The sequence below is a fragment of the Mobula hypostoma genome, chromosome 12 (assembly GCF_963921235.1).
Source record: "Mobula hypostoma chromosome 12, sMobHyp1.1, whole genome shotgun sequence".
NCBI lineage: Eukaryota > Metazoa > Chordata > Chondrichthyes > Myliobatiformes > Myliobatidae > Mobula > Mobula hypostoma.
Genome location: NC_086108.1, coordinates 15,607,573 through 15,621,810, shown reverse-complemented (window position 1 = coordinate 15,621,810; position 14,238 = coordinate 15,607,573). Strand labels below are relative to the sequence as shown.

General features: G+C 43.1%; 1 protein-coding gene across 4 annotated transcripts in view; it reads right to left on the bottom strand.

Moving 5' to 3' along the window:
• The window catches only part of rabgap1l (RAB GTPase activating protein 1-like), a 586,024-nt gene that overhangs the window by 285,239 nt on the left and 286,547 nt on the right, over positions 1-14,238 (bottom strand). For all 4 annotated transcript variants that reach the window (XM_063063651.1, XM_063063652.1, XM_063063655.1 and 1 more), the window contains one exon: positions 2,219-2,332. In XM_063063651.1, the coding sequence (XP_062919721.1) occupies positions 2,219-2,332 (114 nt within the window). The remainder of the gene's footprint in view (positions 1-2,218; positions 2,333-14,238) is intronic.

Here is a 14,238-nt window from a genome sequence, read left to right as displayed (position 1 = left end):
TACGTTTTCAGTGCTGTATGACTCTATGGCATTGAAATAGGCATAATTTACTCATGTGGCTTGAGAGTTGGTCAACTGATAGAAGATAGAGAACCTTCCCAAGCTGGCAGGCTGCGACTAATAGGTACCGCAGGGAATTTTGCTTGGAGAATTCTCGAACTGTATCAGTGATTCCACTGAGGAGACCAATACGATATTCCACTTTTGTTGATGACATGAAACTGAGTGGGAATGTGGTGGGATTGAGGACCCAGAGGGGCTACAAGGAAATAGAGACAAGCTGAGGGATCAGTCAACAGATGAAGTACTAAGTGGAAAAATGTAAAGTAATGTAACAGAAATGCTGAGTGTCTTTTAAATTCTGAGAGATTGGAGCATGTTGGATGTTAAAAGGAACTGGGTGTCCTTGTACAGAGGTTTCTGAAAACTTACTGCAGCAGACAATCAGGAGATAAATGGTATGAGGTCTTTATTGTAAGAAAATTTGAATAAATGACAATTTACTACAATTGCATAGGGCCTCTGAAAGAATACATCTGCAATTCTAAGTATGAAAGGAAATATTTGCTATTCAGAAATGTGGCAAAGATTCACCAGACTGATTCTTGGGATGGTGGGTCTGCCATATGAGACTGAGTAGACTAGAGTCCTGATGAAGGGTCTCGGCTCAAAACATTGGCTGTTTACTCTTTTCCGTAGATGCTGCCTGGCCTGCTGAGCCCCTCCAACAGTTTTATAAATGTTTCTTGGATTTCCAGCATCTGCAGATTTTCTCGTGTTTGTGAGACTAGGCCAGTATTGCCCAAAGTTTAGAGGGATGCAAGAAAATTGACAGAATTCTAGACTCAGGATCTAGGTGCAAAAAGAATGCTACTCTTGGATGAGGAAGCACATAATAAGGGATAGATACCAAAGGACAGATAAAAAGAAAAGTTTTTCACTCAAAGGCTGATGAGTTTTTGGAATTCTCTACCCCAGTGGGCTGTAGAGGTTCAGCGCTGAGCTCATTCAAAACAGAGTTTAGTAAATTCTGCGCATTATGGGGGTAGCACAAGAGTGGAGAATCAGCTATGATCTTGTTTAATAATGGAGAAGGCTTGAGGGGTGAAATGATCCTCTTCTGATGATTTATATCCTCCAATGATATAGATGCACCACATGAAGTAATAGATGGTCTATTCAGCACAAAAACAGCTAATCACTTCTTCCTGAACTGCTTTATTGGCATCACTTTGAATACATTGACCAGAAACAACTGTTTCTCAGTTAGAGGGATAGGAAATATCCATAAGCCACTCTGATAGCTCTCTAAGCTCTGACACAATAGAGAATAAGACTTTGGTTTAAATAAATAAAAACTTGCCCTTTGTCTACATGCCGTGGATGAATTGTTTACAAGTGAACAAATACAAACAAGAGCTAGATACATCTCTATTAACTGGTTGAATATAACTTTAACATAACGCTCAAGAAATGCAACATCATCCAGGACAAAGCTGTGTGCCTGATCGCTTTTACATTCAGCAGGTTCAACATCAACTCCCTCCATTGCTGGTGTAGTGTGTACGATCTATGGGATGCACCATTGCAATGCACCAAGCCTTTAACGCTTCCAAAATCTGCGATCTCCAGTACCCTGAAGTCCAACAGTGGCAGAAGCGCAGGAATGCTCACTTCTAAGCTCCCCACTATTGTCCCATTCCAAGTTAGATCCAAGAACCCACTGGACATCACACAAGCAGCAGTAGTTCAAAAAGGTGCACTAGCATTACTCTTCAGTGGAAGTTAGAGATCTGAATAAATCCCAATCTTGGTGATGCAGGTACTTTTTTAGTCTTTCCTGTTCTTTGTTCTTAGCTAATAGACTTGCAACTCTACCTTTCCAATTCTTTTGTTGTCTTTGCTTCTTCTCTACCTTCCCTTACTAGACCTCTTTTACTGTCCATTTCCTATTTTCTTTGTTCTATTAACACTTAATGAAATGAGCGCCAAGCAACAAATTTCATGCCTTTTTCTTGACTTCTGAAAGAATCTTTGAGAAGATGGAAAATACTTTCTACCATACTTCAGGACTGTTGAATGGTTGCTGGAAAAAAAGTTCACAGGATTATTTCACAACAATGACAGTATGGTATAGATTCAGCACTGAAGTCCATGTTCTGAGCAAAAACCCAGCACAGGAGAAGGCAGCTGGTGTTCTTGAATTTCAATGCCCTACCTTACAGATCTTAAATAATGACTCTTGTCCATCCCCATTAGTGTCTTTAAAGTAATCATGGGCTGGAAAAGTCCGATTAATATCACGGGTGATGACATTCGCCTGCATGGAATCCTGGAAAATAAATTAAAAGAAATCAGTGACTTTGAAACTATGATTTTTTTATTGTCCTCAGTTTAATACCACATGACATCTACAATATACAGAAAAGTATCATACTGTGCAATGTTCATTGTGGAACAGGGATACAACAGGGATACAGATCTGGTCCACAAGTTCTTCTAAAATGAAAATATGACACAAACAAGAAGGATGCATTATATTTATGGATATTTATTATCCAAGTAGATCACATGCATACATCCTCAGAGTAAATCGCTCCTTTATCTGATCGGTATAAAACATAGAACAGTACAGTACAGGAATGAGCATTTTGGCCCACGGTACTGTGGCACACTAATTAAGCTAATGATACCAAATCCCTTCGGCCTGCATATGGTCCACATTCCTCTATTCTCTTCATGTGCCTATCTAAGAGCATCTGAAACACCACTATTGTTTCTGCCTCCATTTATTGTTCCTCCTTCCCAGTTGTGAAGAAAATTCTTTGACCTGAAACCTAAGCCCGTTACCAGCAAATTGTTGTTATTTCAGATGTCCAATTTTTCGATTTACGTTTTCTGAATACTTAAATAGAGCTACCATGATATCACTGCAATCATAGCAGAGCCTATTGAGATCTCAAGGGAAAGCTTCTGAAAGGCTCATTTAATGAGTCTGTAAATTACTTTGTCACAGTAAGTGGATTGGTAAAATGCTCACTGGATGATGATATCCTGTTTGAAAACTTTCAGCCAAGAGAAACTGCTATTTCCTCTTACAGTTAACAAAAGATGCTCTAAGCTACCAAAAGAACTTTATGAAAGGAAAACAGAAATGCTGGAAGAACTCAGTCATTCAAACAGCATCTGTGGAAGGAGAAACCAGTCAATGTTTCAGATTAGGGACTCTTTGTCAATATGAGGGTAAGAGTGGAGGGTGTGAAAGAAGAGCTGGGAGAAGGAATGAGGTATAAATCAGAAGACAATATGGAGATTGGTTCAGGTAGATCGGGTGATAATAAGCATAGGGACTAATCATTAGGAAGGTATTTTACAGAAACAGGGTGAGAAAGGGACATAAACAGAACAGGTGCTGGAAATCCAGAGCAACACATACAAAATGCTGAACAAAGTCAGCAGCAGTGACTGCATCTATGAAAAAGAATAAAAGAACAACATTTTGGCTGTGACGCTTCATCAAAAATAGATATTATCAAAGCATGATAATAGAAAATGATGAAGAACCGGATGCCTCAAGGTTCAACAATAGCTTCCTCCCCACTGCCATCAGGTTCTGTCCTGAAAATCCTTAACACTACATCAGACTATAGTTCTCTTCTCTTGTATTAATGTTAGGTTTATTTAATTTATTTTGTCATTAAAGTAAAGTATATTTTATGCCAAGTTAAATTAATGTTAACACATATATTTGTAATATTCTGAGCTGCTGTGGCAGAAAACTGATTTTCCTAGTAATTATATGCTGGGTATGCACTGAATATTACAGCAATAAAGTTGAACTATCTGAAATTAGAAAATTCAATATTTCTTCCAAAAGGGTGCCAAGAGTTACATGGAAAGACTGAGCTGGGAAGGGAAGAGGCAAATGAACAAGTTGTATAGGAAGGTACAAAGGGAGGCGAGTGAGGGATGGGGGCTGGGGGCTGGGGGTTGGGGGACAGAAGAGTGGATGGTGGCTGGTCCCTGTAAAATGCAGAAAGGGGAAAGGGAGAGATGTGACTGGATGAGGGACCAGGCTGGAGTTGGTGTAAATTATTCAGGATATTTCACTGAATGTGAAAGCTAGTGGGCTGTAAGGTGAAGACCAAGGGAGAGGAGATGAGAGCTGAAGAGCAGTCAATGGAGGAAATGCAGTTGATAGCTCCATCCACCAAAGTAGAGGGGAAGCTGTGTTTCTGAAAGAAGGAGAATATTTCAAAGGCATCATTGGATCAAATGTGAAAGAAACAAAGACACTAGGAAAAAAGGATCATCATCCCTGTGGGAGGCAAGGTAACAGGATATACGGACAAGGTAATTGTGGTAGTCTGTGTGCTTGTAAAAGTGTCAGAGAGAGTTGGGGAGTGGTCCCTCATAAGTCTGGAGCAAGGTCTGTTTCATGTATCCAACAAAACGACAGACAGAGCTATACAGGCCATGTGAGATCACACAACTACACCTTTAATCCACAGAAAGTGAGTGGAATGTGGAATGGAATGAGATGCTGTTGAACCTAAGGACAAGTTCTGCCAACTGAGTAAGTGTGTTGGTGGAGAGGAAAGTGAGTGGGCCTCTACCTGAAATTTACTGATTACATGCCTGCAATGAAGATGATGGGGCTGGGGAATTGGAATTAGTCATTGGTTCTGTTTTGTCATCAGAGAAAACATTGAAAATGTCATGGATATAAATGGGAAGGGACTTGATTGGGGAAATAGTTCTGAGTCAAGGTAGGGGATGAGTAGTCGGAAATAATATAGAACATACAGAATAGTACAGCACAGTACAAGGCCTTCGGCCCACAATGTTGTGCCGACCCTTAAACCCTGCCTCCCATATAACCCCCCACCTTAAATTCCTCCATATACCTGTCTAGTAATCTCTAAAATTTCACTAGTGTATCTGCCTCCACTACTGACTCAGGCAGTGCATTCCACGCACCAACCATTCTCTGAGTAAAAAACCTTCCTCTAGTATCCCCCTTGAACATCCCACCCCTTACCTTAAAGCCATGTCCTCTTGTATTGAGCAGTGGTGCCCTGGGGAAGAGGTGCTGGCTATCAACTCCATCTATTCCTCTTAATATCTTGTATACCTCTATCATATCTCCTCTCATCCTCCTTCTCTCCAAAGAGTAAAGCCCTAGTTCCCTTAATCTCTGATCATAATGCATACTCTCTAAACCAGGCAGCATCCTGGTAAATCTCCTCTGCACCCTTTCCAATGCCTCCACATCCTTCCTATAGTGAGGCGACCAGAACTGGACACAGTACTCCAAGTCTGGCCTAACCAGAGTTTTATACAGCTGCATCATTACCTCGCGACTCTTAAACTCTATCTCTTGACTTATGAAAGCTAGCACACCATAAGGCAACTTTCAGGGATCTGTGGACATTTACCCCCACATCCCTCTGCTCCTCCACACTACCAAGTATCCTGCCATTTACTTAGTACTCTGCCGTGGAGTTTGTCCTTCCAAAGTATACCATCTCACATTTCTCCGGGTTGAACTCCATCTGCCACTTCTCAGCCCACTGCTGCATCTTACCAATGTCTTTCTGCAATCTTCAACAATCCTCTACACTATCCACAACAACATTGACCTTTGTGTCATCTGCAAACTCGCCAACCCGCCCTTCTACCCCCACATCCAGGTCGTTAATAAAAATCACGAAAAGTAGAGGTCCCAGAACCGATCCTTATGCGACAGCACTAGTCACAACCCTCCAATCCAAATGTATTCCCTCCACCACGACCCTCTGCTTTCTGCAGGCAAGCCAATTCTGAATCCTCCTGGCCAAACTTCCCTAAATCCCATGCCTTCTGACTTTCTGAATAAGCCTACTATGTGGAACCTTGTCAAATGACTTACTAAAATCCATACAGATCACATCCACTACACTATCCTCATCTATATGCCTGGTCACCTCCTCAAAGAACTCTATCAGGCTTGTTCGACACGATCTGCCCTTCACAAAGCCATGCTGACTGTCCCTGATCAGACCATGGTTCTTTAAATGCCTATAGATCCTATCTCTAAGAATCTTTTCCAACAGCTTTCCCACCACAGACGTAAGGCTCACTGGACTATAATTACCCAGACTATCCCTACTACCTTTTTTGAACAAGGGGACAACATTCGCCTCCCTCCAATCCTCCGGTACCATTCCCATGGACAACCAGGACATAAAGATCCTAGCCTGAGGCTCAGAAATCTCTTCCCTCACCTCATGGAGCAGCCTGGGGAATATTCCGTCAGGCCCCGGGGACTTATCTGTCCTAATGTATTTTAACAACTCCAACACCTCCTCTCCCTTAATATCAACATGCTCCAGATCATCAACCTCACTCATATTGTCCTCATTGTCATCAAGTTCCCTCTCATTGGTGGATACTGAAGAGAAGTATTCATTGAGGACCTCGCTCACTTCCACAGCCTCCAGGCACATCTTCCCACCTTTATCTCTCATCGGTTCTACTTTCACTCCTGTCATCCTTTTGTTCTTCACATAATTGAAGAATGCCTAGGGTTTTTTTTTACCCTACTCGCCAAGGCCTTCTCATGCCCCCTTCTTGTTCTCCTCAGCCCCTTCTTAAGCTCCTTTCTTGCTACCCTATATTCCTCAATAGACCCATCTGATCCCTCCTTCCTAAACCTCATGTATGCTGCCTTCTTCCACCTGAGTAGATTTTCCACTTCACTTGTCACCCATGGTTCCTTCATCCTACCATCCTTTATATTCCTCACCGGGACAAATTTATCCCTAACATCCCGCAAGAGATCCCCAAACATCAACCACATGTCCATAATACATTTCCCTGCAAAAACATCATCCCAATTCACACCCGCAAGTTCTAGCCTTATAGCCTCATAATTTGCCCTTCCCCAATTAAAAATTTTCCTGTCCTCTGATTCTATCCGTTTCCATGATAATGCTAAAGGCCAGGGAGCGGTGGTCACTGTCCCCCAGATGCTCACCCACTGAGAGATCTGTGACCTGACCCGGTTTGTTACCTAATACTAGATCTAGTATGGCATTCCCCCTAGTCGGCCTGTCAACATACTGTGACAGGAATCCTTCCGGGACATACTTAACAAACTCTGCCCCATCTAAACCATTGGAATTATTCAGGTGCCAATCAGTATTAGAGAAGTCAAAAGTCACCCATGATAACAACCGATACTTTGCACTTTTCCAAAATCTGCTTCCCAATCTGGTCCTCGGTATCTCTGCTACTACCAGGGGGCCGAAAGAATACTCCCAATAGTGTAACTGCTCCCTTCATGTTCCTGACTTCCACCCATACTGACTCAAAAAAGGATCCTGCTACATTACCCACCATTTCTGTAGCTGTAATAGTATCCCTGACCAGTAATGCCACCCCTCCTCCCCTTCCCCCCCACCATCCCTTTTAAAGCACTGAAATCCAGGAATATTGGGAATCCATTCCTGCACTGGTGCCAGCTAAGTCTCTGTAATGGCCACTACATCATAATTTCATGTATGTATCCAAGCTCTCAATTCATCAACTTTGTTCCTGATGCTTCTTGCATTGAAGTACACGCACTTTAGCCCTTCTACCTTACTACCTTTACACCCTTTATTCTGCTTCTCTTTCCTCAAAGCCTCTTTATATGTTAGATCTGGCTTTACTCCATGCACTTCTTCCACTGCTCTATCACTCCGGGTCCCATCCCCCTTGCAAGTTAGTTTAAACCCTCCCGAGCCATGCTAGCAAACCTACCTGCAAGGATATTGATCCCTCTCGAGTTCAGGTGCAACCCATCCAATCTGTACAGGTCCCATCTTCCCCAGAAGAGATCCCAATGATCCAAAAATCTAAAACCCTGCTCCCTGCACGAACTCCTCAGCTACGCATTCAACTGCCATCTCCTCCAATTCTTACCATCACCATCACGTAGCACTGGCAGGAATCCTGAGAACTCCACCCTTGAGGTCCTGTTCTTCAGTCTTCTGCCTACTTCCCGAAACTCACACTTCAGGACCTCATCCCCCGTCCTGTCTATGTCGTTGCTACCAACATGTATCATGACTTCTGGTTGCTTTCCCTCTCGTACCAGGATGTCGTGCACCCGGTCAGAGACATCCCGGACCCTGGCACCCGGGAGGCAACAAACCATGCAGGTGTCCTTCTCACGTCCACAAAATCTCCTGTCTGCTCCGCTGACTATAGAGTCTCCAATGACGACAGCTCTCCTCTTCTCCGTCCCACCCTTCTGCACCACAGGGTCAGACTCAGTGCCGGAGGCCCTGCCACCGTGGCTCATACCCGGTCCGTTGTCCCCGCCAACAGTAACCAGGACAGTATACTTATTATTCAGGGGAATGGCTACAGGGGTGTTCTGCACTACCTGTCTACTCACCTTCGCTTTCCCCCCTCTGACTGTCACCCAAAGACCTGCTTCCAGCAGCCTAGGTGTGACTACCTCCCTGTAGCTCTCATCTATGACTGCCTCATTCTCCCTTGAGTTAAAGGTCATCTAGCTGCTGCTCCAGATTCCTTATACGGCCTTCCATATCACCCAGCTGCATGCACTTCTGGCAGATGTGACGCTGCGGAAGAGGGGAGTTCCCCCAAGATTGCCACATCTCACATGAGAGGCACATCACCGTCTCAGGAGGCATTGTAAAGCCTAACTGGGAGCAAGCTCGTCCTCCGCCTCTTCTCGTCGATGCCTCTCCAGTCAAAGCCTCAAAGCTCCACTCCTTCACTGGCCCACTCACTCACTGGCCACTTCACTTGAGCTACCCCTCTATTTATTTGTTTGAGCTTTTCAAACGGCTTGGTCACCTGACCTCGACTGCCCAATCAGCTGCTTTCTGCTGAGTCTGAGCTATTCAAATCTTGATTGACTTGATCAACTGCCGAATCTGCCAGAATCTCTCGAGTCAAAGCCTCAAAGCTCCACTCCTTCACTCGCCACTTTCCACTTTCCACTAATAGATCTACCAGGACAGCTCTGTTTGTGGACCTTTGATTGGAGATCATTAAAGGAGCCTAATGTTTTCCTCTGACCACTGTTAAAGGCCCAGTCCAACTACATCAGCTTTTATGGCTTGTTATTATTTACGGGTCCACTGAGGGGCTATTGATGAAGTGGTAATAATGCTTTTGAAAGGAGCAGTAGTGATGATCAACTTGGGGACAATACAAGATGATAATCAATGCCTCCTTGCCCATGTTACTTTTTATGCTAAGATGTGTCATAACAACTAGAGTTGCTGCTGAGGTTGTGCAGGGCTAGATCCTTCTGTCTACACACCATTGCGTTGCTCTGTTGGTGGGTTGGAAATTCCTGAAGCTGCTGAAGGAGAGCCTGGGATATTGGGTGGAAGGTTTGAGCTTATGCACAAGACTCAATTCAAGTTGTACTTGACCAGCTTAGGGATAGATCGCCAGATTCACATGTCCTCAGACTGTAAAGGTAGCAGGAGGGTATAATGATGAAAGGGAACACCACCTCATCTCTGAGGAGCTAGATTACAGCCTTCAGACTGAGCATGAGTTCAATATTTTCAGAGGAAAAACATTTTCTAATTTTATTTATTTAGAGATACAAGGTGGAACAGGTTCTCCTGGTCCAATGAGCCGTGTCACCCAGCAATCCACTTCGAGCGACAGAGGATGAGAGGTGACCTGATAGAGGTGTATAAGATGATGAGGGGCATTGATCGTATGGATAGTCAGGGCTTTTTCCCAGGGCTGAAATGGTTGCCACAAGAGGACAAAGGTTTAAGGTGCTGGGGAGTAGGAACAGAGGAAATGTCAGGGGTAGGTTTTTTACTCAGAGAGTGGTGAGTGCCTGGAATGGACTGCTGGCAACGGTGGTGGAGGCAGATACGATAGGGTCTTTTAAGAGACTTTTGGATAGGTACATGGAGCTTAGAAAAATAGACAGCTATGGAGAAATCTAGTAATTTCTAAGGTATGGACATATTCGGCACAACCTTGTGGGCCGAAGGGCCTGTATTGTGTTGTAGGTTTTCTATGTTTCTACATTTCATTGAATGGTTTAGTTCTTCTCCTATGTCATACAGTTTTATGATCCCCACTATCTTGGGTCACGCCCTCTCCTCGCTGCAACATCTGGCAGGACATCTCACACTACCAGATTCAGTTGTACTCTCCTACAACCATCATGCTCTTGAACCAACCTTCACAGCCCTAACTTTCCTTCAGCAACAGATACCATGGAGCACCTCATGTACTATCATGGACTTATTTCTGATTGCATTTTTAACCTTATTTCTTTACTTAATTATTTTGTTTAATTTATATTCCCCATTGTCAGAATCCATATGTCTATGCTGCTGCTGCAAATTTTTTCCATTCTCGCTGTACCTCACTATACTCATTGCACATGATTACTGCAGGTAATGCCTGTCTATCGCTCTCAGACACAAATGAAATCAGGATACTGAGCCCTACTTTTTTTGGAATGGACTTTAAAGCACGTTTGCTAGTTTAATAGTACCAGAATGTACAGTTGCTGATAACCTGCTTGAAACCAAAAGTTTAGTGGCTGTGATTAAACTGCAGATGTTTTCAAACAGTGTGTGTCTACTTGAGGGAACAGATGCAGCTTCATCGCATCTGAAAGACAACAGCTGCTGGCAGGGTAATATCTTGAGAGTGGAGTCCACACTTCTCTGCCTGTCTGGGGTCTGTAACAAATTGGAATTCCTGGTCCTGAAGATTGGATGAGGAAAAGTAAGGCTTGGTCAGCTACTTTGTTTGCATGTTTCCAAAATTAATTGTTTTCTTGGTCTAATAATTAGTTTAGCTTTTATATATTTTAATTACTTTCATTTTCTCATTGGTTAAAAGAAATGCTAGTTCTTTTCAGCAACAAACAACTTACTGGAGGAAATCAAATATACAAAACATAAGGTATGACAAGAAAGTGTCATTTGCTTTTTCAGTTCATTACATTACGAGAACAGGAAAGTTTTTAACTGGGAAAGGGCAAATTATGAGGCTATAAGGCTAGAACTTGCGGGTGTGAATTGGGATGATGTTTTTGCAGGGAAATGTACTATGGACATGCGGTCGATGTTTAGGGATCTCTTGCAGGATGTTAGGGATAAATTTATCCTGGTGAGGAAAATAATGAATGGTAGGGTGAAGGAACCATGGGTGACATAAGTCAGGTGGAAGAAAGCAGCATACACGAGGTTTAGGAAGCAAGGATCAGATGGGTCTATTGAGGAATATAGGATAGCAAGAAAGGAGCTTAAGAAGGGGCTGAGGAGAGCAAGAACGGGACATGAGAAGGCCTTGGCAAGTAGGGTAAAGGAAAACCCCAAGGCATTCTTCAATTATGTGAAGAACAAAAGGACGACAGGAGTGAAGATAGGACCAATTAGAAATAAAGGTGGGAAGATGTGCCTGGAGGCTGTGGAAGTGAGAGAGGTCCTCAATGAATACTTCTCTTCGGTATTCAGCAATGAGAGGGAACTTGATGACGGTGAGGAAAATATGAGTGAGGTTGTTGATCTGGAGCATGTTGATATTAAGGGAGAGGAGGTGTTGGAGTTGTTAAAATACATTAGGACAGATAAGTCCCCGGGGCCTGACGGAATATTCCCCAGGCTGCTCCATGAGGTGAGGGAAGAGATTGCTGAGCCTCAGGCTAGGATCTTTATGTCCTGGTTGTCCAAGGGAATGGTACCGGAGGACTGGAGGGAAGCAAATGTTGTCCCCTTGTTCAAAAAAGGTAGTAGGGATAGTCCGGGTAATTATAGACCAGTGAGCCTTACGTCTATGGTGGGAAAGCTGCTGGAAAAGATTCTTAGAGATAGGATCTGTGGGCATTTAGATAACCATGGTCTGATCAGGGACAGTCAGCATGGCTTTGTGAAGGGCAGATCGTGTCTAACAAGTCTGATAGAGTTCTTTGAGGAGGTGACCAGGCATATAGATGAGGGCAGTGCAGTGGATGTGATCTACATGGATTTTAGTAAGGCATTTGACAAGGTTCCACACGGTAGGCTTATTCAGAAAGTCAGAAGGCATGGGATCCAGGAAAGTTTGGCCAGGTGGATTCAGAATTGGCTTGCCTGCAGAAAGCAGAGGGTCGTGGTGGAGGCAGTACATTAGATTGGAAGGTTGTGACTAATGGTGTCGCACAAGGATCGGTTCTGGGACCTCTACTTTTCGTGATTTTTGTTGACGACCTGGATGTGGGGGTGGAAGGGTAGGTTGGCAAGTTTGCAGACAACACAAAGGTTGGTGGTGTTGTGGATAGTGTAGAGGATTGTCAAAGATTGCAGAGAGACATTGATAGGATGCAGAAGTGGGCTGAGAAGTGGTAGATGGAGTTCAACCCGGAGAAGTGTGAGGTGGTACACTTTGGAAGGACAAACTCCACGGCAGAGTACAAAGTAAATGGCAGGATACTTGGTAGTGTGGAGGAGCAGAGGGATGTGGGGGTACATGTCCACAGATCCCTGAAAGTTGCCTCACAGGTAGATAGGGTAGTTAAGAAAGCTTATGGATTGTTAGCTTTCATAAGTCGAGGGATAGAGTTCAAGAGTTGTGAGGTAATGATGCAGCTGTATAAAACTCTGGTGAGGTCACACTTGGAGTACTGTGTCCAGTTCTGGTCACCTCACTATAGGAAGGATGTGGAGGCATTGGAAAGGGTACAGAGGAGATTTACCAGGATGCTGTCTGGTTTAGAGAGTATGGATTATGATCAGAGATTAAGGGAGCTCGGGCTTTACTCTTCGGAGAGAAGGAGGATGAGAGGAGACATGATAGAGGTATACAAGATATTAAGGGGAATAGATAGAGTGGACACACAGTGCCTCTTCCCCAGGGCACCACTGTTCAGTACAAGAGGCCATGGCTTTAAGGTAAGGGGTGGGAAGTTCAAGGGGGATATTAGAGGAAGGATTTTTACTCAGAGAATGGTTGGTGTGTGGAATGCACTGCCTGGGTCAGTGGTGGAGGTAGGTACACGAGTGAAATTTAAGACACTACTAGACAGGTATATGGAGGAATTTAAGGTGGGGGTTATATGGGAGGCAGGGTTTAAGGGTCAGCACAACATTGTGGGCCGAAGGGCCTGTACTGTGCTATACTATTCTATTCTATACTATCTATACAATCACATGAGAAGGACTTCATTTTTGACAGCTTGAGAAACAGTATTGAATCAGTGACAGAGCCTCAAAAATTAAACAAATTAACCGTAATATTAGAAATAACTGCAACAAAAGCGACAAATTCTCAGTTCCAACCAGAATCTTCCAAAGTTTTCTCATCATATTACCCATTCCTACAGATTGGAAAACGTTGCACTATTTAGGAAAGATGAAGGGAAACTGGATAATTCTCATTCGTTTATTCTGAAATCTGTTATTCGGAAATACAAGAGTCATCTGTTTAAGATGGAGTTATTCAAAATGTTGAAATGGTTGAACTGAATAGTTTTATATAAAGAATCTCTGGGAATTTGTTTGGAAATGATTACAGCAGTGGGCACAAAGTTTATAGATATTATTCAAATACTCTCAAGTACCTAATAACACTGGACAACATAGATTTTGCTTCCTGAATATTTTTGGGTGCACCTTATGGATTTTGGGCTGCTGATCATGAAAATCACCATTGAATTTCACTATATACACTATTTTTTTAAAAAATCACCTACATTTGTTATTTCAATCCATAATTCAAGTCAGAATAACTGATGCCAAGATTAAGGAAGGTGTTTTTGTTGGTCCACAAATCAGTACAGGCAATTCGAAGAACTTCTGGTGGGACTGGAGAAATTTGCATGGAAAGTATTCGACAATGTTGAAAATTTTCATGGCAACTACAGAGCAGCAAACTACATGCAGCTGGTTGACCACATGCTTCAAGCATACAAAAGGTTTCACCAGGCCATTGTAGTCATGGAGGAAATGGTATCAGGGCAGCCGGAATCCATCAGTGCTGGCTGATTATTGTTGGACACTTAAGCGAGAAGCTTCAGGCACTGAGTACAAATGTAAATCATCAACAAAACATTTTTAGCATAGTTGAAGTATTGTAAAGTGTCAGCACCAATATGCAATTAAATGCATTACTTTCAATAAAAGTTAATTTCTTGTTTCGCCAAATTCCTACATGATACAAATAGTCTAAAATTATATGTGTTCAGCTTCAAGCGGCTTATCATAAACAGAA